Here is a 25766-nt window from a genome sequence, read left to right on the forward strand (position 1 = left end):
TGTCCCCTGTGTCCTTGGTGCTTATGCCCATCCAAGTAGGCACGTTCCCTGCAACCGGGTATGGGAGTCAAGATATTTCTAATCACTTCGGCTCAGGTACAGCTCACTGACCAATCAGAAGGAGTAGCAGGTTTAGCTCTGCTGGGAGTTAACTCTGTGGTTGCCAGATCATGGCGGGGGTGGGGGGAGTGGAGTTCGGGGGGGAGTGGGGAGGCAAGGAGCTGGCAAGGTAAGAAGTGGGTGAGTGGTGGAAAGAGGAGGTTCAGAGGGCCTGGGGCTATTTATCAATCAGCCTTTCAATATTTCCAGTATTTCAGTATTATCAGAACTGATACAGCAGTGTTGGTACATTCAGGTTAAATATCGGCCTGGCCTTTAACCAAAAGACATCCCCTTCCCAGCCTTGGAGGCTGTGGCCACTGACCAGCTCTGGGATGAGCCTGGGGATCCATGAAGCTTCTGAGTCGGAACCTTCCCCCGCATCCCAGCCCACACAGGCTGGGTCTCCTCCAGTCCATCTATCGCCCATCCCCATCCCTGGCCCAGGTCCTCCTTGATGCTCAGAGGTTGCAATCTGGAGGCCAGGGGCCATTATCAACTTTGCAAACATGCTGTATTTGCTCCATATGGTGCTTCTTAAAAGTTCAAGTTAATGCATTACGTTTAAAAAATCACAGAATGTCAGATAAAAATTTATACTTCTGGCTCCTTTGAAAAATCACAAGTTACAGCAACACTGGACATACGTCCCTGTGGGCTGAGCAGTGGTCACCCCCTGCAGATAGGGACAAGACTTCCAGTCCTCTGCAGTCCCTGCCACTCCCTACTTTCTCACACCATGCTTCCTTTTCCCCTCCCCACCAGGTCCCTGTAGGAACATGGGTTTATGACCCCGCTCAGACCCCCCACCCTCTATACCTCTAGTCCACCAGCTGAGAACTTACACATGAACACAGCCCCTAGCCTCCTGAATGAGTTCATTTGGCTCAGGGTCAAATGCATTCAGAAATAGGTTTGAAGCTACAGTGTCCCCACCCCAGGATTAGCCCTTGATTTCCAGAGTCCCCAGGTCATCTCCTCCACCCTGGGAATCACGCTTCTACAAGATCTTGGCAAGATTCCTCTCCCCACTAGTTCTCACGGTCGAGGTTCCATCATGCCTTCTGCTAGGTGAGCCTGGATTTCTAAGTTTCCTTCCACTTCGGATCCTGCGCTCACAGATTGCTCAATCACAAGAACAAAATAATAATGAACTATCGGACTGTGACTGCCACCTCGAATCGAACATGGACTGTCCCCCAAGCATTGCGCTAAGTGTCCTGTATCACATCATTGAGTCTCTGCCACGGCTGGCGGGGGGGGGAGAGTTATTAGTACCCCGGTATTTCAGATGAGCCAACTGAGGCTTAGAGAGGTAATGTATTCAAGGTCTCAAAGCAAGAAAATGGGAGAGCCAGGATTGAAATCCAAGTCTGCCAGGCAGCTGAGTGGGGACCCCGGCGTGCTACCTGGCTGCCTGCCTACTCGTCAGCCTCCCCAGAGGGTCTCCCACTTGACGGGGGAGTGGGGGTCTACAGACGATGGCAACCTTCATCTCACACAAGCACAGCCCCATCTAGGAACGGGCTGCTGGGGGATCTCTACCGCCACCCCCAAGCCAGAATCTTCACCATGAATACCCAACCTCCAGGCGCAAAGGATGGGCAGATCCCTGCTCAGCGTCACTGCCTCGTCACCTGACTCCAGGCATAAGCAGCTAAGGAGGAAGGAAGCACAGATCAGAAACCAAAAGGAAGAAAAAAATATCTTTAAACATCTAAGTCACAGCCTAAAATAGCCTTTCTCGGTCTGAATGGGCTGTGTGGCTTTGTTCACAGGTGGGCTGAAATTTGGCTGCGCTGAGGCAAAGCTGCAGGAAATCGGGAAGCTGGATTGAAGCACGGAGGCCGAAAAAACGCACACCAACATCAGTCAGAGGAGGAATAAAAGCAACCTGGAAATGTGGACTGTGTCATCCCTGGAATTTACAGGCCACAAAAGCCCCTGAAGGCACATTTCCCAGGAGGCAGAAGGGCCAGGTGAAATTGAAGATCCCAGTTGGAAACACCATCAGAATACAGGGAAGTTACAAACAGGGGCTCTGGGGTTGACTGTGTGACCTCAGGCAACTGTCTTAACCTCTCTGAGTCTCTGGTGCCATGTGCATTTCATGGCCTGGCTTCATGGATTGGCTCCCAGCACAATGCCCCCCACACAAGAAGTACAAGCTCTTTATTTCATTATTCCCATGAGAACAAATCATCAGAGTGACACCTCCCAAACTTCGGTCTTGAGCTGTCATAATTCTGCATGTCCACATACTACCTATAATGTGTATATGCCATTTTTCTTCAACTCAGCGTGCCCTTTTCATAAATAAAACTATTTTAAAGTGAAACCCTGTAAGAGTGTGAACTCGTGGGATCAATGTGCAAATTATGTTTTTTCTAATACACCTTAAAGTGAAAAAGCCAACTCCTAAAATAAAATTTTAAGACGTGCCCCCTAGTCGTCTCCGTTGAGAAGCTGGGGAGACACAGATACACATCTCCCTGGTGGGCCAGCCAATCGCTATTTGGCACTATCTGTGAAAAGTACAAATGTTTCTTCCCCGGTGACCCACTTGTCCCACTCTGGGAAGTTATCCTGGAGATCAATCTGCATACATAGGAAATAAAATACACATACAGGTTGCTCACTGCAGCACAATTTATAACAGCCAAAATATTTTAAATAAACCAAGTGTCGTAGGTAGGGAGCTGCTTAAATAAATCATAGTATAGCTACGCGGTGGCATACTGCTCAGGTAGGTATACGGAAGAACGAGTCTTCTGCACTAATATGGAGAAATCTTAAGGGCATATTTTTAAGTCAAACTGAACACAACAACAACAACAACAACCACCACCACCACCAAGGTGCAGAAGCATCTATAGTGCATGCTCCCTTCTGTGTGAGAAGGTGACTCGGGGTTAGAAAGTAACTATATTCTACAGTACCCATACCCACGTAGAGGAACTCTGGATGGATACACTGTAAGAGAAGCTAATAGAAGTGTTTATGGACGGAGGCAGAAGGAAACAAAATGAATAGGAAGCAGGACTTCTCTGAACAGATCTTTGCATAGTTCTGATGGAAAGTAGAATATTTAAGGGGTTCTCCACAAGGGGGAAAAAAAATCTCACAGCAGGTACCACCACGTGCCCGGTAACACGATGGCCCGGGGCATACCCCAAAGGGTAAACAAAATACCAAAGCTTCCCAAGAGACAAAGAAGCAGGGAAGCCTGGACAGAGGTTTGGGGAGTGTGAAGCGGGAAACGTGAGAAGCTGTAATTACACACGTGGGCCCTGCCATTGAAAAGTCTAGGGGACTGTAATTTGGTGAAAATCTTTGATATTGGGGGTGCCTGGTTGGCTCAGTGGGTTAAAGCCTCTGCCTTCGGCTCAGGTCATGATCCCAGGGTGCTGGGATCCAGCCCCGCATCAGGCTGTCTGCTCAGCAGGGAGCCTGATTCCCTCTCTCTGCCTGCCTCTGCCTACTTGTGATCTCTGTCTGTCAAATAAATTAAATCTTAAAAAAAAAAAATCTCTGATATTGTTCCTGGTGAAGGAAGTCAATGAAACTGGTAAGTCAATCGAGCTGATAACACTGTGCAAAGGTTGGAGCCAGGTGAGTTGGATACGCCACGCCTTCTTCCAGGCTCCGCCCCTTTGCAAATAAGTAATTGATTGGAAGGCCGTGCTTCTGTTGTGTAAACTTGGGGAGAATTTTAAATAGGATTTCCTGCATTAAGAGCGGCACTGGAGTCCATGTCAATATTAGGGGTTAATTAACAGCCACCTTCAAACCTAACGCCCAGGCTCTGGAAGTGATTAGATTTTTGATGCTGGGGCCAGTTCCTTAACCCTTTTAAGTGTTCGCTGGCCTTTTGTCTGAAAGTGGGATAATAATATCTAATTCCTAAGTTGATGAGAGTTCAGTGAATGAATGTATGGAAACTGCCTAGTAGTCCCTGGTGGAAATAAACATTTAATACATGCTCACCGTTACCATTCATTCTCTGTCCATATTCTTTGTCTGTATTTAAATTCAAGCTTCTTTCTAAATGATTCGCAACGCATTTCCTATATAATGATTAAGCATGTGAATCATTCACCTAAGATATAGGCAGTAAATATTTTCCCAGTTCTTCATTTGCCTTTTAATTTTGTCGTTCTTTTTTCAACATATAATAAGGCAAGTATGTGTGTGTGTATTTAAAGTGCCAATTTTTCCATTTTCCTTTACAGTCTGTGTCTCTGCTGTTAAATTTAGAAAGTCCTTCCCAGTATTTTCTTCAACATCTTACAGTTTCACTTTCTGCGCTGAAATCCGTACTTCCCTTGGAATTCATCTTAGTAGGAGCTCTGAGGAAAGACCTTCATTTTTTTTTTCTTAATGTGTAGCCAGTTTGTAACAACAAACGTATGGGATGTATCTTCTCCCTGCTGACTTGAAATGCCTCTTTTATCATATCATCTCATCGATCCTTTGTTCACTTTTAAATTTTCTCTTATGTTCCACTGATTTCTCTCTAGCCCCGCCTCGGTTCCCTGTTACTTTAATACGTCATAGTTTTATATCTGAGCATCTGAAAACATGCACTTTATACACACCCACCCCTACTCCCAACATTACTGTCCGCGTTGAAAATGTTCATGGTGAGGGGCGCCTGGGTGGCTCAGTGGGTTAAAGCCCCTGCCTTCAGTTCAGGTCATGATCTCAGGGTCCTGGGATCAAGCCCCATGTTGGGCTCCCTGCTCAGCAGGGAGCCTGCTTCCCTCTCTCTCTCTCTCTCTCTCTGCCTACTTGTGATCTCTGTCTGTCAAATAAATAAATAAAATCTTTAAAAAAAAATAAAATAAAATAAAATAAAGCCTCTGCCTTCGGCTCAGGTCATGATCCCAGGGTCCTGGGACCGAGCCCCGCATCAGGCTCTCTGCTCAGCAGGGAGCCTGCTTCCTCCTCTCTCTGATTGCTTCTCTGACTACTTGTAATCTCTGTCTGTCAAATAAATAAATAAAATCTTAAAAAAAAAAAAAGAAAAAAGAAAATGTTCGTGGTGATTCTCACCCACATTGATTTCCAGCTTGTACCGGAAAGGCCGATCTTGGCCAACCCTACTTATTGTCCTTCCAGAAACTCGCCTACCTACAGCATCAGCCCAGTGGACAGGAGAGCGTCTGACCTCAGACTTCCAGCCAATGCTGAGTGAACCAAGGTCTGGTCAGTGGAGTGAAATTTATGAAGGAAGAACCAGGCCAATCAGAAATTGAACGAGAAACAGTGCAGCGTTGGGAGCTGGAGCTGAGCGAAGGGAGTGGGTGGGCGAGGTGGGTGATGTCAATTCCGGGTTAGCAGGGGATGGACGGGGGGAGGGGGGGAGCCGGGGATGAATTTACAAGTATTTGAGTACTTTATGTCCTTCCAGAAAACTTGCTTTTTCTAAACTTTTCTTCATTGCCACTAATGTTAAACTGGTCTTCTTTTCCAGGGTTTACATGTTATTTCAACAAATCTCAATTCATTAGCTACGTCAGTGGTTCCTAAGCTGATGAGGCCATTCTCCGCAGCAAGCACGTGAACCTCTCGCAGGGATGTATTTCCAGGCCTCCGGGTGAGACTCACAGCAGTGGGAAGCCACGATTTTCTGTGGGCTGTTGCATCGCTTAGATTTCCACAGAACCTCAGTGAGCAGCTCAGAACTAGTAAAACTGGCCCAGCTCTCCTGGGGGCAGCCATGGGCTAGACATGAGTCCCAGCCTTGTCCTTCGAGTGGGGCATAGAGTCTGCGAGTCCCCACAGTCCCCACTCACTACTCGCTGGCCCAGGAGTCACTCCTGCTGGATCCCAACACCGACTGGGACAACAGCGGGAGACCATATGAAACAGCAGGTGCACATATGCACTGAGGTTCAGAGAGAAACAGAGACCCACCCTCGGGTAGAAGAGGGTGGCCTCATTCTCACGGCAAACAGGAGTCACCTTCCTTCTTCTGGAAGGCTACGTGCACTTACAAGCCAACTCCAACCCTAAGTGGTTTCAATATCTCAACCATGCTATGGGCAGGCTGGGTCCCAACTTGGTACCTGAGTCAGCAGAGCATGAGAAGCCCCAACCCTTCCAGCAGGTGCGGGAGTCCATCCTCCACGAAGAGGAGATTTCGTAGGTATTTAAAGGGTGAGGCTCCTGGTAGGGTTATCTGGATTCAAAAGCCAGGTCCCCCTGTCTGTGTCCTTGGCCATGTTGCTTAAAGGCTCCATACTTCGTGTTAACTCGGGATAACGGTGATATTTATTTTCCGGGGATGGTCATGGGGTGTAAGCCCTAAAGCCTTTAAAAGAGTTGCGTGACACACAGCAGGTACTCAGTAAATAATACCAGATCTTATTATTAATGATTCATTATTGCTGGCCAGGGCATCCCTATGTCGACTGAGTTGTAACTTGTCCCAATAAACCCCATAGACATTCCCACCTCTTGAACTTTGATCTGGGTTTCCTACACTGATTTTTTCTACTCAAGCAAGAACCCATTCATTTATTTATCTGTTTATTCACCAGATATTGGTTGAGTGTATCAGGTGCTTGAGAAGCAGAATCAGACATAGGGTCTGCAGTCGTGGGCTCCCAGCCTCATTCCGAGGAAACGAGAAAGAATGACAAAAAAATGTACATTTCAGACGACAGCAGAGAAGCTCTCATTGCTTCCAGAGTTTCAGTGAGGGGCTCACAGCTGGGCAGACAGGTCTGGGCGACTTCCCTGAGAAGTGAAGTGTGAGCTAGGATCTGAAACCTGGAGAGAAGGCACCTGGCTGGGACTCTGTCCCGGCCCCAGGGGGTGCCAACCCACTGCATGGGGTCCCGCTTCAATCCAGGTGGACACCTGGTGACACGGTCTCACAGTCACCTGCCTGACTTCAAGCTCTGCCTCAGCCTCCATTCCCTGTCCCCAGCTCAGATGCCTCAGCCAGGAGCCCCAGCTCTGGGGAGAGGGAATTTAGTACAGAGCTCATAAGTCAGACTCCAAAGCTAGAGAATCTGAATTCAATCCCAGCTCTGTTACTTGTCAGCCTTGAGCAAGTTACGCTATATGAACCTTGCTCTTCCCACCGGTAGAATGGAGTCAAGAGCTTCATGTGGAGAGACACTACATCAGACTTGTATGCCCTGCACGGCAAGGCTGCCTGCCTGGCATCGAATCCCAACACAACAACTTCCCCGCTGTGTGGCTTTGGGCAGGTTACCTAACCTCTCTGTGCTGCAGTGTCCTTGCCTTGAACGTGGGAATGATGACAATAGCTCTGCATGCTCACAAAAAGTTAAGGAGTTAACATGTGTAAGAGATTGCTCAGTGAAGACTATGTGTCTGTTGAATAGAATAAGGAATGTTCCCGGCCTTCTAGGTCTCTGAGGATTAATGAAGTCATGATTATGTGTTGTGCTGTAGCACAGTGTCATGAAACCATAAATGTTAACTTAAAATGAAAACTCCATCTGTGACCTTGGGCAAGTCACCCCAGGCTCTGGTCTCAGTTCCCCCTTCAGAAAACAGTGGGGCTAACAGGGCATTCCCCAGGGGGCCTTCAGGTTCTGACAACCTCACGGTCCAGGCCCTTCAGAGTCTGCCCACCTCTTCCTGGGGAGGTCACCATGTGATTTCATTTTTCTGAGCGGACAGCCGTCTTTCAGGAACCAGCCACACGGCCACAGGTCGCAGCCTGGCAGTATGTAAATCCTCCATCAGCCACAGCACAAGCACACACCGCCTTGCCCCTCGCCGTCCTTCCTCCCTCACTAGTGTCATGTCCATAGAGGGAGAAGCACCCCCTCTCCCTGCTGAGTGAGGGTCGCCCAAAAGCAAGACCAGGACACAGGGGTCACTCAACTTGCAAAGACGCTGTCAGTTTGATTTCTGGATGTGAAGCATGGTGCCCAGCTTCCTGACAGCTCCCTCTGCCCCGGGAGCCCTCAATGTACCCAAGCCTGCATTTCAGAAGAGCAGAAAGAACCTTCATGCCGAAGGACGTGAGGGAGACTGTTGAAGCCAATGCCTGCCAGGCCACCATCAGCACCAGGGACTCTGGGCCCCAACAGACCCTAGAGATTCTTACCCTAATGAACCTTATCACCAGAAACGAGGATCCTAAACCATTAGGTCCATAGAGACCGGAAGCCTAACTGACGAAGCTGAGTTCTAGACATGCTGGTCCACTCTTCTTGACCAAGAACATCACTGGGACACCACTGTACACCACAGTTATGGAAGCCACGATGGACCTGCCACGTGCCCACACATGATCGTGTGCAGTGATCAAACAGCAGATTCTGACCGCCCCCCCGCAACATAGATTCATAGATTCCAGTGGGGGAATAATAATTACAGCTGCAGGGGGTTGGGACATCAACCACCCAAGCAGTTGAAAATACGCATGGGAGGGGCACCTGGGTGGCTCAGTGGGTTAAAGCCTCTGCCTTCGGCTCGGGTCATGATCCCAGGGTCCTGGGATCGAGCCCCATGTTGGGCTCTCTGCTCAGCGGGGAGCCTGCTTCCCCCTCTCTCTCTGCCTGCCTCTCTGACTACTTGTGATCTCTGTCTGTCAAATAGATAAATAAATAAAATCTTAAAAAAAAAAATACGCATGGGAAATTTGACTCTCCCAACAGTTGGTTAGGCTACGAATAACCTGCTGACCAAAGCCTTATGCATAACATCCAGAGCTGATTAACCTGTATTCTGTATGTTACATGTATCATACATTATATTCTTATAATAAAGTAAGCTAGAGAAAAGAAGATATTATAAAAACAAATCACAAGGAAGAGAAACTACATTTATGGTACTGAACCGCAAACAATCATGCGTTAAGTGTTCACCCGGTCCCGTCCCATGTTGTTCAAGGCTCAAAGGTATTAGTTGAGAGTGACAGCTAACATATGTCAGGCACTGTCCTAAGAACTTTACATATAATTAACACACCTGACCCTCACTGATCAAGTAAAATAGGTCTGTTATTATCCTTATTTCACTGAGGAGGAAACTGAGGCACAGAGATATAAAGTCACTGGCCCAAGGTCACACAGCTAGTGATTTGGATGCTAAATCTGGGCTCTTTGTCACCAACATGTAAGTAAATGTAAAGTCACACTGTGATTGGGACAGCAAGGAGAGGTCTGTGGTGCTCTAAGAGTTAAAACTTGGGGGGGGGGCACCTGGGTGGCTCAGTGGGTTAAAGACTCTGCCTTCGGCTCAGGTCATGACCCCAGGGTCCTGAGATTGAGCCCCACATCGGGCTCTCTGCTCAGCGGGGAGCCTGCTTCCCCCTCTCTCTCTGCCTGCATCTCTGCCTCCTTGTGATCTCTGTCTGTCAAATAAATAAATAAAATCTTTAAAAGAAAAAAAAAAAACTAGGGGGACCTCAACCTGGTCAGGGAGGTCAGGGAGGGCTTCCCTGAGGAGGTGATGCTTGAGCTGTGGTCTGAAAGGTGAGTTTCAAGTTGAGCAAGGTTCTTAACCCTGGATGCACAGTAAAGTCTACTGGGAGGCTTTGAATCAATCAGAGAGTCTGGGATGGGCCCAGACACCGGTACCGGGGTCTACAGCTTCACAGACGAATGAGATACACAACCAGAATGGAGCCTCACTGAACTCAGGGAAAGAAAAGAGACAAGAGCCCAGCACAGAGCGTGGCAAATGCAACCACCTAGTGTGGGGGAGCAGGGAGGACCCGAGGTTTCGAGGAGGAAGTTCAGGGGCGAGGAAGGGCACGGTCAGTGAGGGGCTGGAGGAACGAGGGACCACAGCATCGAGGGCCTCCTGGTAGGGTGATCCTACAATTTCTCTTCCAAAGGGGACTCTGAGAAAAAACAGGGGCACAAACCCTATGGGATTCCAATGCAACTGCACAAGCAGGTATGTGGATGGGCCAGCAGGGCAAAGGAAGGGAGACGTGTGACCCCCCTGCTTAGCAGCCTCATTGCACTGTCGGCTTTGCCCCAAGACCAGCTGGAAGCCACTGACATGTTTCTGGCAAGGATGATGACATGACCACATCTGGTTTTTGGAAAGACGACTCCCCTGCAGTGTGGAGGTGACAGGGTGGTGGGACAAAGAAGAAGGGGGGACGCAGAGCCAGAGGCTACTGGTCTGGGGGCGGGGGTGAAGGAGCCTGGGCTGAGGTCCCGTCTCAGACTCGGCTTCTTATTAGTCACGTGACCCGGCGAGTCCACTAACTTCTCTGTAGGATGGGCCCAGAAAGAGGATCTTTCTCCTGGGTGAGGTTTCGGTGAGTTCGTGCACATAAATCACTTAGAACAGTGCCTGGAATGGGATAGGCATTATATAAATGTTAGCTATAAATACTAGCCAGGAGGTGCGTGAGGAGATGACAATGGAGAGAACAGGCGGGTAGGAGAAGTCTAGGAACACAGAAGCAGAAGCCCCGAGAGCGGACCATTGCTCAGCAGGATTCTGGAAAATCACAGTTGAAGGGTGGAGAAGAGCAAAGACAGAACATTGCATGAGGGAGGGCTGAGCTACAGATTTAAGGAGCAGAGCCTGGACCGCAAAGGCAGGACTGAAGGCAAAACCGGGTCCAAGAATCTGAGTCAAGCACTTACATAATATGCCAGGCGTTGCATTAAGCTTTTTGTATACATGACCTTATTGAATACTCACAACTTGTTTAATACAACATGAAGTAGGCACGTGACCATTCTCATCTTGAAAATGTAGAAATGGGGGCACAGCCAGGGTAAGCCCCTTATCTAAAGTCACACAGCTAGTAAGTAGCAAAGCTAAGCTTCGAACCCAGGCAGGCCGGCTCCAGGCACACTCCTTTCTTTTCTTTTTAAGATTTATTTATTTGAGAGAGAGAGAGAGCATGAGCAGGAGGGGCAAAGGGAGAGGGAGAGAGAATCTCAAGCTGACTCACTGCTGAGCACAGAGCCTGAGGAGGGGCTCGACCCCAGGACCCTGGGATCTTAACCTGAGCCAAAGCAAGAGTCAGATGCTTAACTGACAGAGCCCGCCCAGGCGCCCCAGAGTCCACACTCTCAACATGCAAGACCACGAACCTGAGCCCAAACATTTCCCTCTGCCCTCATTCCCAAACTACCGCTAAAAATGCAACCCCCCACCCAAAAAAAATTTGTTTAAAAATAGGAGAACCGATTTTGGCCCAGAATTCAAGGGAAGGTGCCATGTAAATGCCAAAAACTCTTCACGTGTTTTTCAGTATCTGGAAACAGTGAGATCTGAACAGGCCTGGTTCTCCCAGTTCAGAAGAATTAGAAGAGCAAGGCCTGATAATGAGGGTTGTTGACCAAACACAAGAAGCCAAGGGGAGCCCTTGAAAGTGTCTATGCAGCCCCTGATAGCCAGAGGCACCTGATAATCATCAGAGTGATGAATGACCCCCCTCTCAAAGCCTTAGGAAGAGGCCAGGGCCTGCCAGGGCCACGGCCCATCTCACGGGACTTGGAGAATGTTAGAACAGCAGACGGCAGGGGCAGCACCTGCTTCCCTACCGGGCAGGGTCCAGAGCTAGGGCAAGCCAGTGTTCCAGCCGGTTTCAAGCTCCATCCAGCCGCCAGGGTCAAGGGAACTCTGCATACTTTTAAGGCTCTCCCGCAGTGGACCGCAGCTCCCTCTGTCCTCCCCAGAGGAGGCTCATTTGACTAAATCTACATTTTCTCTTCTCCCTTTAGAAGGACGGTGGCGGGGTGGATGGGAGGGCGGGGAGCGGCTGGGGGACTCAGTCTGTTAAGTGTCTACCTTCAGCTCTGGTCATGATCCCAGGGTTCTGGAATCGAGCCCCACATCCGGCTCCCTGCTCGGTGGGGAGTCTGCTTCTCCCTCTCCCTCTGTGGCCTCTGTCTCTCTCTCTCTGTCTCTCTCTGTCTTTCTCTCAAGTAAATAAATACAAAATCTTTAAAGAAAAAAAGAAGAAGGAGGAGGAGGAGGAGGAGCAGGAGGGTGGGAGAGACCTTCCATGGACAGTTCACACCTACAAACGTAGAGGTTTTAACCTGTGGCGCACAGCACCCCAGTCCCCAAAAATGTGCTTGAAATACACCACAGTTGTCATTCTCAGGTTATCTGTCAACATCTAAATTTAGAAGATTCAGACTTCCCTTGAAAAATGAAAAAATCTGCTGGACTTGGGCCTTTTAAAAAAGCAGGAATTAAAACAAAAACAAAAACAAAACTGGAGTGGGGTAGAGGCTTCTCCTCCCAGAAGGGGTGCACACACACCCCAGATGGACACTCTGACTCATTTACTGATCTGCCAGCCCCCCCATCGCCCGCTGGTTTTGAAGTTGGAAATCTTGATATATAAAATGGAATGCGTCCTTCCAAAGTCAGGCGGGCCATAAACAGAACACTGAGGAAAGCGTAGGAGAAAGGAAAGAGAGGGTCAGGGCGCCTGGGTGGCTCAGTGGGTTAAAGCCTCTGCCTTCGGCTCAGGTCATGATCCCAGGGTCCTGGGATCGAGCCCCACATCAGGCTGTCTGCTCAGCAGGGAGCCTGCTTCCCTTCCTCTCTCTGCCTGCCTCTCTGCCTACCTGTGATCTCTGTCTGTCAAATAAATAAATAAAATCTTAAAAAAAAAAAAAAAAGAGAGGGTCTACCGGATAATTCTATTTGTGCAGACTTCAAAAGAAGACACACGGTTTTCCAAAGCCGTGGCACCATTTTACATCCCAGCAATGGTACGCGAAGGCTCCAATTTCTCCACATCTTTGCCGACGCGTGTTGTCTTTTGGATTTGTTTTGCTAACAGTGACCCTGACCGGTGTGAGGTGGCATCTCGTTGTGGGTTTGATTCGCACTTCATGACCATGAGTGACATTGAGCGTTTTTTGTTTTTCCATGTGCCTGTGGACCATGTGTAGGTCTTCTCTGGAGAAAAGTCTATTCGGGTCCTTAGCTCATTGGGAGGGTCCTCACAAAATTAAAAAAAAAAAAAATAGACCTTCCATCTGATCCAGCAGTCCCATTTCTGGATGCTTATCCAAAAGAAATGAAATCAGGATCTCGAAGGGATATCTGCACCCCATGTTCACGGCAGCGCTATTCCCAATAGCCAAGACGTGGACGCAGCCTGAGTGTCCATCAACAGACGGATGGATAAAGACAGTGTGGCATATACAGGCAATGGAATCTTATTCAGGCTTTCAAAAAAAAAGGAAATACTAATATATGGGGCGTGGCTGACCTGTGAGGACGTGATGTCCATGAACTAAGCCAGACACGGAAAGACAAATACTGCCTAATTCCACTCAGATGAGATGTCTAAAACGGTCACACTCATAGAATCAAAGATGAGAATGATGGTTGCCAGACACTGGGGAGAGAGGTGGCAGGGGAGTCACCAATCAATGGGCATCAGGTTTCAGTTAAACAATACAAATAAGCACTAGAGGTCTGCACAATATCGTGCCTGTGGTCAGCAATACTGTTTTGTGCTCTTAGAAGTGTGGTAAGGGGGGGGGTGTCTTAGGGACACAGTCGGCTGAGCGTCCAACTCTTCATTTCAGCTCAGGCTGTGATCTCAGGGTCATGAGATCGAGCCCCACGTTGGGCTCTGCACTCTGTGCGGGGTCTGCTTGGGATTCTCTCTCCCTCCCTCTCTGCCCCTCCCTCCCCTGCTCATGCTCTCACCCTCCAAATAAACAAACAAATAAATAAAATCTTTTTAAAAGTGTGTTACAAGGGTAGATCTTATGTTAAGTGTTCTTTCTGAAATATAATGAAATGAAATGAAATAAAATAAAATGACAATAAATAGTTCAATGGAAGAAAAAAAAAAAAAGCCAGCAAATTCCTGCTGGCCTGGGTTGCTGGTCTGATGGAAGGTGTTGGGTTGGGGGAAGTAGAAGGAAACCCAGAAGGGCTTCTGGTTCCAGAGAAATGTTTGCTGTGTGGGAATTCATCAAGATGGACGTTTTCCATGCACCATAAACGGTTTTGTTTTTTTTTTTTTCTTTCAAAAGTTTATTTAGTATCAAGCAAGAGGAGACTTTGCTCAACACTACAGAACATTTCAAGACTTGAGTTACAAAAGAATACCACATTATTTGCACTTGTAATTGGCTTCCCTTTTTACGCATGTTGGCAAGAGAAAAAAACTAGCATATGGCTGAAAGATAAAATAACTAATTGCTATGGAAACCTTTAAAATGAAAGGTGAGGCTTATGTTAAAAGGATGGATTAACATATTTAGTAAACCTAGTTTTTTGTTTAACACTAGTTAATCAAAGTTATTCTATTCTATTCTATTCTATTCTATTCTATTCTATTCTATTCTATTCTATTTTATGAGAAAGAGAGAGAGCAACCAGGGAAGGGCAGAGGGAGAGAGAATCTTAAGCAGACTCCATGCCCAACATGGAGCCCCGTGCAGGGGTCAATCTCACAACCCTGGGATCATGACCTGAGACAAAATCGAGAGACACTTAACCAGCTGAGCCACCCAAGCTCCCCAAGGGTTATGGAATTTTAAAGTGCATGCAGATCACCTGGGATTTTGCTGAAATGCAGATTCTGATTCTTAGGCCTGGCTGGAACATGAGACCCCACATTTCTAACCAGATCCCCAGGTGATGCTGGGGCTGCTGCTGGTCCACAGACCACACCTGGGAACAGCTGGTGCCTTGCAATTCCTGACGTATTAACCCCCAGATGCAACTCAGAGGACTGGGCAGCCACACAATGGGGAGGAGAATCAGAAGGCACCCGAGAAGTACAAGTTTTGGAAGTCAGAGCGATCAGACCTGGAGGCAGGGGGGCGGGGGCTGCTGGGCAAGAAACAGAGAGAGGACACACTTCCTGGGACCTGAGTAGGGAGATGTTCTTAACTAGGACTACAAGGAGGCGCCCAAGGGTCGATGCCCACGAGGGTCAGAGATCAGGCCCAGCCCACAAGGTGAATGCTACACAAGACGCACGCTAGTGACCGTGAAAACCCGGAAACACCTGGGCCCCACTCTGAGCAAGCTGAGCCCCACCCAGCAGTCCTCCCCAAAGCCTGTGGCATCAGCCGCTTAATTTTCACTGCAACTATTGCTGGAGAATTTCATTTGAATTCCTTTTTCCTATTCAGAGATTCTTCTGTTTTTATTTTATGTTTGAAAATTTACCAAAAAAAAGAAAAAAGAAAAATTACTAAAGCGCTATGTTTATTGCGAATGCAGAAACAGTTCCTAAGACATATAAAGGGCCCCCTTTTCCTGCCCCAGTCTCTCTCCGTTCCCACTTCCCAGTCCTTCTGTGATCCCCATGTTTACAGTCTGGTTTGTACCCTTCTACACCTTCCTTCCCACCCTTATAAAAATAAACAAACATCACTTCACACATAGTAAGTGTTTGTGGCGGCGGCTTATTTCTTCAAAATGAGATCATACTAAATAAATTTTTATGCAACTTAATCCTCTCACTTAATAAGACATCAGAGATGTTGCTCCAGGTCAAGCATTGGCAAATGTTTCTGGTAAGGGCTGGAAAGTAAATATTTCAGGTTTTGCAGACCATACAGGCTCTGCCACAGCCACTCAGTGAACTCACTCTTGTATCACCCAAGCGGCCATGGGCAATATGTAAATGAATGATGTGGCTGTGTTCCAATAAAACTTTATTTACAAAAACAGGCAGTGGGCCAGGTTTGACCCCCCAGGCCATAGTTTGCCAACCCTGCTCCAGGTCAACAGCTGTAGCTCTAACCTATTTTTAATTATTCATTAATCTACTTTTAATTATTTAGAATGTCAAGTGAAAGTATAACATGAAGCATAATATACTACAGAAAAGCAGGCAAATCATTAATTTGTACAGTTTGTGGAAAACATATGTGCTACTAGATCCCAGGTCAAAACCCCAGAATACAAGCAGCTCCACAGAAGCCCCGCACACCCATTTTACTTCACTATTTTCAACAACCGCACGACAGCCCACAGAACGGAGGCACCCTAACTAGGCTGATTCCAATTCTTTGCCCCCACTGATGGAGTATCGATACACATGCTCGTTCTGGGCTTTGTTTCCTTGTGTGCTGCTGGGGTTTTTGGTTTTTTGTTTTTTTAGATTTTATTTATTTATTTGACAGACAAAGATCACAAGTAGGCAGAGAGGCAGGCAGAGAGAGAAGAGGAAGCAGGCTCCCTGCTGAGCAGAGAGCCCGAAGCGGGGCTCGATCCCAGGACCCCAGGATCATGACCTGAGCCAAAGACAGAGCTTTTAACCCACTGAGCCACCCAGGTTCCCTGTGTGCTGCTGTTTTATTTCAGCAAGACGGAAATGGGAAATCTGCAAAGCCAAGTGTGCAGATACATACATTTTAACGATGTTGCCAGACCACTTCCCAAGAAAGCGGTGACAAGTCACAGTCTTGCAGGTCCTGGCTGTGCTCCCCCTGGGACACAATTCAGCAGGCATTCAGGGAAAGTAACTGAGCACCCCGCCTCTCCTGAGGCTTGGGGGCCTCAGGCATTGATCACTCTGATGAGAGTAAATATTCAGAGAAGAGGACAAGGAACACTGAGTAGAAAGGGTCTGGTCCCCTCTGTCATCTGGGTGTCTAGGACACCCACCTCCCACCTCTTGGGCCACAGGCTTCAGAGGAAGGCTGCCCAAGGATCTTCCAACTTCGCCAGGACATGACCTCTGCTGCATTGAGAAAAACAGAGCTGCGCAGACGGGGATATGATTTAACTCGACTTCTTTGGGACCAAAACAATGCAGAGCAGCAGAACAGATGTGTCTTCCCGAGTTTGTTTTAAGGGAATTGGCTTTCCAGTGAGGACACAATGATGTGTTTTCAACGAACCTATTTTGCTGTGTTACAGTTTCTCAAAAAAAAAAAAAAAATCCAACAACAATTAAGTACGATGTGGTCTAAGGGATCATAGGTGTCATGGCACCCCATTCCCGCATCTCCTCAGTGGGGGAAGCCACGTGGGGTGTGGGGGGCATGCCTGTCTGTCCACACTGGGCAGTCTTCTGAGCACAGATAGTGTTCACAGCTTTTACCACCCAATGGGAGCTGTGACAACAAGAGAGAGAATTAACTTGATGGGGGTTGAGGTGACAAAGTAAAAAGCATTTGTCAAAACCCAGCCATTGTCCACTGAAGGTATTCCCCTCTTTTGCAAATTTTACCTCGAACGTTAAAAACAAACAAACAAAAAAAAAACTGTAAATAAGTGTTGTATTCTAGTTGATGATGGACATGCTTAAGTGTTTAAGGGGAACTGAACTGATGGCTTCAATTTGCTTTGAAATATGTCAAAAAATAAGATGGGTTGATGGATGGAGAGTAAGGGGGGGTGGTTACTGATGAAGCAAGTGTAGTAGAATGTTAATGGCAGGTTTGAGTGTTCACTGTAAAATCCTTTCAGCTTTGTTGTATGTCGAACATTTCTCATAACAGGACATTTGGGGGGAAAGTACTAACTGGTGATGTGGGGAGGGGGTAATCTACACGAGCTGGATCCTGTCCCCGTTCCATGATGTATGGCTTTGAGAATGACCTCCTTTCTTGGGCCTCAGTGACTCGGCTGTTTCATGGGGGTACAGAAGAGGGGCTGAGCTGTTCTCTGTGATGCCTTCCATATGGACAGTGATGACGCTGTGGTCTCATGTCATTCTTTAAAACTTGGGCATCTTTGGAAAAGAGAGCCTTCGGGGAGGAATGACTTTGAAGGCAGACACTGCCCCCTAGTGGGCCCAAGTGGTCTAATTTATGATCATGTTCTACCCTTGCCATTGCTGCATGGCTGGGTCATATTTCAAGATTTTATTCTATCTGTATTTTCTTTCCTTACGTTTTTCTTTTCTTCTCCTTCTCTTTCCCTTCCAAGCAGACAGCCATCTCAGTGGAAGTGTGTAGAAGTGAAAAAGCAGAAATAGCTTTCAGGTCATTCTTGCCCTATGTCTCGAATTCCCAAACCTCAGAGGTTTCAAAGAGAAGATCACCTTCACGAAGAGGGTCTGTGAGCACAGAGTGTCTTGAAAAAGGTTTGATGGGGAGTGGACTTTAGCCCGACAAGAATGAGATTCCTTGTGGCTAGCAGAAGGAAGAAAGGTGCGGAAAGATCTCAAGGGTCCCCGAACACTGGCAAGGTTGTGATGTTCATCCAGGCAAAGAGACCTGTCTCCTCTCTTGCTGTGACTCAAGGCTCTAGAATATGCTCAGCAAAAAGGAGAAACTCAAATGTTGTTCAATGAACAAGTGAATGACTGGGAGAGGGAGTGAATGGATTCTAGAGGAGTCTGGACCCCAGATGCAGGGAAAGGAAGCCACACTTAACAGTTGTCTCCTACACGCCCCGCCCCTGCCACTTCTTGTCACTTGGCAACACAGCGATCCAGGCCTATCTCCCCCACCAGGCTATGAGCTCCCTGAGGATGGAGACTAGATCTCATTGGTCATTGGATCCAAACTGGTACTGAGGCCCTCCATGAATGAATGAATGAATGAATGAGCAAACACCTATGCCTACTGAGCTCATCTCACCTTTCTGCCCTATAACATGCTATCTTCCTCATCACACTGTAAACACCTAATCCCTCCAACCCAGCCCCACATGTCCCACCTCACCTCTCTGTGCACAGCACACACTCTCTGCTCTTCTGGTCAACTCCTGCCATATTGGTTTTAGACGACAGATACCCAAGTGGAATATCAAGGTGAAGGGCCCGCATAGGTTTTCTTATACTCTTTTCCCATTGTTTGAGCTGCCATGATGGCAAAACCTTCTCTACCCGGAAACAGTCTTTTAAATGACAAGAGAGTCCTCTGTGACCCTTCAGCATCCATTTCCTTTCTCCAAAGAGTGCTTTCGGAACCTCTTTAGAAGCTGGTGTATAGGCAGATATGACCTCAACTTTTCTCAACAGCCTGTCGAGAACTGATGCCTATTTGGTGCTCTTCTTCTTTTGATGTAAGAATGTCAGGTCTTGGAAAGGATTAAAATACCACAATACTGGGAGGAACTAAGTCTTCTGGGAGATGCTTCTGTCTGAGAAGGATTCTATAGAGCACAATACGATGGTGAGAACACTGGACAGGAATACGGAAGACCAAGATTTAAAAAAAAAAACAAAAACTGTTCTTTCTGCTTTTCTTTCCAAACAGCCCCAGTTTTCATAAGATACAATTATGGATACAAATAAAGACATGGTTAAGGATTTGCAGATGGCCATAACGTAGGTGGGAATGTAAATAATGGGATACCAGTTGTTACGTCAGTAGAGAGATACTGAATTGAAAGGAGGTTCATATGTGTAGGGACATGGGCTTTATGAACTCTAGGAGCACTGTACAGCTTTCCTGTGCGCTTCCGACCTTACACAGCCTGCTCCCACGATAACGCTCGCACCATGAGGTCTGTGTGGTTTCCTATGACTCTATAAGTCCTGCTGCTCTGGGTCTTTTCTGCATCACCCAGGGAATTGCTGTGGTCATGCCTCCAAAGAGTGGGTCCCAGTCTCCATAATAATTGCTGTTTATCTGGGACTTGGTCCTTAAGAGTTTTTGTAAGGTCTCCTCCCTACAAGAATAAGCGTGTGAAAGAGGTTATCTGCTGAACTCCAACTCCTCACTTCAGGAAGCGCTGATTAGGGGGTCATCTGGGAAGTCCCAGTATCCATCTAGTGTGTTATCATTCAAACATACACCCACTGACGCCCACATATTTAGTGACATCCGTCATACGAGGTGCTGGGCAGAGTGTGAGCCAAAGCAGACGCTGTCTCGCTGTCAAGGAGCTTCGAGTCCAGTGGGAGATAGAGACATAATCCACCTACCATAGGATCGTCACTGACACAAGCTCAAGTTCAGATACCATGAGCGTCTAGAAGGGTGGGAAGCTTGGGGAAGCTTCCCTGATGGTAAAGGCGAGCTGAAGCCTACAAGAAGGAGAAGAATGACCCATGGGAAGAAGACAAGAGGGCAAAGATAAACACTGCACACGAAAGGAACAGAAAGGTGCAGCATTCCAAAGGTGGGGGGCAGCCCGGACAGGACGAAGGGTTAAAAGAAAATCTGGAGGGAGAGACAGAGAATCAAGAATGAGGTTGCCACATTACGTTTATCTGTTCTGAGGGCAATGAGAAACCACTGATGGGTTTTTAAAAGAGGGGGAGCTGACTGGATTTCCATTCCGATCTTGACTTGCGAGATCCCTGGCAGTAGATATAAAGCCTGGATTTCAGGAGCCAAGAAAGATGAGGAAACCTTCGGATCTTCCAGAAGCAGCTGTGACTTGCTTCTGGAGATGATGGGATCTCCAAAGAGCAAGAGAACAGTCAGAGCAAATGGCAAAGCATCCTGGGCTGGTGAGTGGAAAGTCCTAACACCGAGCGTGCATCTACGGTCTGGATGGACTGAGGTGATCTGGCCTAGCATTGCCAGGGAGGGCTCTCTCCTCTCCGATCCATCTGTCTGAGATCAAGCAGGAGGGCTTGGAGTCCCAGCCACGAAACCAGAAGGATGCTTGGGAGACTGGAGGGACATCCAGGCGCTCCACACTGTCCCCATGCCCCCACCCCCCAGCTGCTGTGAATGTTGGCTGTTAAGGGCTCACGGCTGCCCCTGTGTCCAGACAGTCGTCCTGGTCCACACAGAAGCCACCTAGCCTGGGAGGTGATCCCACCTTCCCACCTCCCACCCCAGCAGCCTACAGCAAAGACCGACTGTCCGCTAAGCTCGGGCAGCTGACAAAACACCAGAGACTAGGTGACTTAAACAACAAGCATTTATGTCTCAGAGTTCTGGAAGCTGGGAAGTCCCATATCAGGTTCCCAGCGAGAACCCTCTTTCTGGCTTCTAAACAGCCATCTTCCTACTGTGCCCCCATATGGTGCAGAGAGGGAAATCTATTTCTCTTCCACTTCTTATAAAGCCACTCATCTCACCAGAGAACCTTACCTGTAGGACTTCAGCAACCCCTAATGACCTCAGGAATGCCCCATCTCCAAATACTATCCCACTGGGTTAGAGCTTCAACATACGAATGCTTGGGGTGGTGGGGAGGGAGAGACCCAGCTCGGTCCCCAGCACTGACCCACCCTGCTAGGCCAGTCCCTGCAGGAGGAAGGATCGGGCTGAAGCTTGTCTTCAGGGAGACTGTTTTCTCGCTTAGCTTTCTTTGCTCTGCCCCGACCCCTCTTCCCCCATGAGCAGCCCCTTTATTGGTGATTTATTTCACTTGAATGAAAATCTCCATCTCGGCTCTATTTTTAGAGAACTGCAGTCAGAGCACCAGGTTCTTGGATTGCCAGGCAGGCAACAAGCACACTCCCAGCACTGACTGCACCGGGCATGGGGAAGGGGCCACAACGGGCCACTGTGACCTGCCATCGCAATACCCAGACGCTCACCCCCGTGCCGCATGTGACATGGGGCAAGTTATCCAGCCTCGCTGAATCTTGGGCTCCTCCTCCATAGGACAGCAACAACACTGCCTCTCCACTGAATGGCCCAGGATCAAAGTGCTTGGAAAACCACAACTATGAAAACCTTGGTAGGTAATTCATCAATGCTCTCAGAACCCTGACATGCACATATTCTGTCCCTAACGACAAAAGAGCCCCAACTCACCTCCTTGTTATGGGTTGAATTGTGTCCCCCAAAGAAGATATAGTGATGTCCCAACCCCAGTACCTGGGAATGTGACCTTATTTGGAAATGAGAACTTTGCAAATGTGACTAAGTTAAGATGAGGTCATACTAGATTAGAGAAGCTATAATCCAATGACTGGTGTCCTTATAAGAAGACGAAACTTGGACACAGAGACACACAGGGAAGAATGCCATGTGATGATGAAGGCAGAGACCAGGCTCCACAAGCCAAGGAACACCAAAGATTGATGGAAACTACCAGAAGAAACTGCTCAGAGCATTCCAGAGCAAACCAACTCAGCTGACACTTTCATGCCAGACTCCTAGCCTCCGGAAGAGTTACAGAATAAATTCCTGCTGTTTCAAGCTGCCCAGTTTGTGGCATTTCAGTACCACAGCCTGGGAGATTATATACCCCCAGTTCATGGGCACATAGCAGGATTGCCAGAGAATCATCTGCTTGTGATCAAGATATGCCCAAGCAGATCTGTGAGGAAGGGGGAAGACTCTGACCTTGAATTTGAAGAGAGATACTGTGTTGTACCACATCAGAAAAAAAGACTCCTCAAGAAATGCCCGTAAGAGGTAACCTAGCTAAACCACAAAGGAAATAAATAAGGTGGCGGGGGGAGCGGCGGACACCAAGCTAAAAAGTAACCTAGTATATCATACTAGAGAGTCTAACAGACCTAGGTGATGAAGTGTGTGGCTTTCCAAGCCTATTTCCTGATAAGTAGAAAGATAATGCTACAACTTAGCACATTGCTAAGTTGCTCAAAAAATTTAACCAAGATACTGCTCGTAAGTGCTTTGCACAGTGATGGACACATTTTAAAAGAACTCTGGTGTTAGCTATGGCTTTGTTATTGTTTTGTTACTAACGGTGTGAGTTCTTAGAAACCTAACCTCCCTGAGCCTTAGCATTTTCATTCATAAATCGAGCATAACACACATTTCACAAGGTTGTCGTGAGGATGAAAAAGATGGCGTGGAAGGCTTTTCAACTGAGCTGTAATGGGCATATGACTGTGCACGTTCACATACGATATGTTGATTGGGCACATTTATGTTATGATTTGATTCCTGCACAGCATCAGCCAACACCTCTATCATATCACATGATATTTATTTATTGATTGATTGATTGATTGGTGGGAACAATGGATGGGCTTCAATGGCATTATACTAAGTAAGGTCCTGTATAGGATGGGTGAGTTCTATTCAATGTCTGCTGTCACCGGCGACAGACCTGAGCCAGTACAGTTCCTAGAGAAGGACACTAGAGGGCAGCAGGATCTCATTTTTGTCCCATTCCTGCACCAGGAAGCTAAGACATCCCTGGGAGGAAAACCCTCCTCTCCAGAACCAGTGACTGCCTGCTTTTCCCTGGGGGACCCCCAAACATCCCCATGGGAAGAAGTCAGCCACTTGCCTTTCTTTTGGAGGAAAAAGCAATTTAACGGAATGCACATTTCCCAAGAGCCCACTGGGTATCACGAACCCCAACGTAAAACAAAGGTTGTATTTTACAGGAATATTGTTGGAGTTTTACGCGGTGTAAGTGAAGCCCCTCCCTGCACAGGGCTTAACACATCAGAGATGCCGAACCAATCTGGGGACTCAAAAGTAGACCAAGTTTTGCAAAATCAATCCCTTTTGTGATCAGTTTCCTGAGTTACCCAGTCATAAAACCTTGCTTATACGGACTTGTTATTAAGTCTATAGTTTGTGTCACAAGCATTTAAGAAGAGAATTCCTCTGAAGTTTTAGTCCCGTTCTTGTCTGGTTCAGTGTGGGGTTTACGGTAGCTTTATGGCTGAGTATTTACGAGCCCAGCAAAGCCAGGTTTCTACTTTGCTGGGGCTTCACATGCCAGAGCCAAGTAGTTCTAGAATGCTCCATTCCAAGAGCCACACATGCCCTGCTCCTGTCTTCCCCTAGTCCCCCTGCACCCCTCCCACTGGCTGTATTATCCGTCTTTCTTATTATTAGGGAACACTTCAGGAGTGCAAAAAGTATAGGGAATCATAGAACAGGGACCCACGTAGCCGCTGACAGGTTTAAGAAAAAAATTATTTCAAATAAACAGAAAGCCCCCAGGGATGCACAAGGTACCGCCCCCCACCTCCTGCCCAAGTGGTCACAATCTGGAATTTGGTGTTTGTCACCAAGGCTATTCTCCCCACTGGGAAAGTCTGCGGAAGCACCAAGCATTCCTTCTAGGTTTTCTTAACAAAAGAAATAGAACTGCACACTCCACACCCCGAGCAAGAGTAGGAAAGGGAGAGGCAGAGGTGGAGTGGGGCCTTTCTGAGCTCCAGCCGGCGCAGGTGCCTGCAGCCAGGAGAGACTGTGATGGGGCAGGGGTGTTGGGAGGCAGGGTCACGCAGTCCCCTCCCCGCACCCCACCCCGCCCTGCCCATCCCTCCAGCAGTTTCCCCTCCCCCAACGCACAGATCGGACCAGTGGAGTCGGCGCCGGATCCCCAGCGCCACCTACCGACGACGATGAGGACTTCCCTCTCAATGTGGGCCTGGATGTAGATGCGGCCGCGGCGCTCCGTGTGGTCTGTGCCGCACAGGCTGGGGACGTTCATCACGCAGCGCTTGTGCACGTTCATCATGCAGGCTGCGAGGGCAGAGAAGGGCGCGGCTCAGGCTGGGGCCCTCCCGCCCGGTGTCCTCCGAAAGGCTCTTCCAAGCCCTTCCCACCCCCACCCACCCCCAGGCCCGGACGGACAGAGGAGGTGGGACTTTGTCCGTCCTCCCTGAAGCCTCGGGGTTCAGCCTGAGTCCGACCTGTGCCTACCCGAATGGCTCTGAAGCCAGCATCACCATCTTCAATGCCGCCAGATTTGGGGGGGGGGGTGCTCATTACTCAGCAACAGACAATCCGCACACCAGCCCAGCCGGGACTTGGGAGAACGTGCTGTGGACACGGACTCCCAAACCACGAGGAAGCAGCCCGGTCACCAGAGGCCGCCGCTGAGCAAATGTACTTACTGTCACATTTCATCCCCTGGTGGATGAGTCCGTACAGCAGTGACCCACAGTGGTCACAAAACGTGGGGCTGGAGTACGTGTGGATCTTAAACTTGTGTTTGCTCCGGGGATCCTAAGGCCAAGAGAAACAAACAAAAGAGGCCAGTGTCAGCATGGCCAGTCAAAGACTGGAGTATCCAAGTAACACTCTGCTTGGAGTATCCCTGGAGAACTCAGCGAGAACTGTAGCCGCCCCAGCACTCCTCACCCCTGTTAGGACCATCACTGGGGCGCGGCACCAGATATGCATTTGGGAAATAGTGCTTGAATGAGCAAATGACTCCGACAGCAGCTGGCTCCCATGGCAGCCCCAGCCAGTTCCCTGTGCCAACAGTCCTCCACCTGAGAGCCCAACCTCCTGACTCCTGACTCATGCCTGCAGCAAGGACTCCAGAGACAGCAGCTAAACAGGTCCCTTTGTTCCTATTTTTTCCCCTCTTATCCTCTGAGCAAGCCTCTGGAAGGCTCTGGAGTGAACTAAAACCCGAGTCTGAGCATAAAACCTCCCTGCTTAAAGGCCATTTTCTAGTACCTCATCCCCTACAGACCAGAGTTCAAAGTCCAATGAATAGTCTGCAGGTTGTGGCAGAGCCTCCTGGTTTTTCCAACAAGACCCATTCTTCCCTTTAATAATAGAACCCTTGAGTTTGAGCAAAGAGTGTGGCCACCCAGTTAGGGACTACATTTCCCAGCCTCCCTTGCAGTTTGATGTTGCCATGTGATGAAGCTCTGGCCAATGGGATGGGTGTGCTTCAGGGTTCTTGCCTTTAAAAGTGTCCAAGCCTCCCTGGCCCCAAACACCTTGGACCCAAACCTGGAGACCTGTGCTGAAAGGACAGAACTACACTACTAGTCTTGGACTTCATCCCTTTGGGCAGACACCTGAGAGAAAACCTACTTTCTGTCTTGCCTCAGTCACTATATCTGGGGGCTATTTGTTATAGCAGCTTATCTGGTTGCCTAACAAACATGCCCTTCATAACCTGGGAGTATAGTACAGAGCTTCAAGGTACAGACTTTG

At 48.3% G+C, this 25766-nt stretch overlaps 1 protein-coding gene across 2 annotated transcripts in view; it reads right to left on the minus strand.

Moving 5' to 3' along the window:
• The window catches only part of LOC111162208 (protein kinase C beta), a 356652-nt gene that overhangs the window by 161087 nt on the left and 169799 nt on the right, over positions 1 to 25766 (minus strand). For both annotated transcript variants that reach the window (XM_022526438.1, XM_022526437.1), the window contains exons 4-5: positions 24707 to 24818; positions 24204 to 24332 (exon numbers count right to left, since the gene is read on the minus strand). In XM_022526438.1, coding sequence (XP_022382146.1) covers positions 24204 to 24332; positions 24707 to 24818 — 241 coding nt within the window. The remainder of the gene's footprint in view (positions 1 to 24203; positions 24333 to 24706; positions 24819 to 25766) is intronic.

The sequence above is a fragment of the Enhydra lutris genome, unplaced genomic scaffold, assembly GCF_002288905.1.
Source record: "Enhydra lutris kenyoni isolate GAN:26980312 unplaced genomic scaffold, ASM228890v2 scaffoldscaffold90, whole genome shotgun sequence".
NCBI lineage: Eukaryota > Metazoa > Chordata > Mammalia > Carnivora > Mustelidae > Enhydra > Enhydra lutris.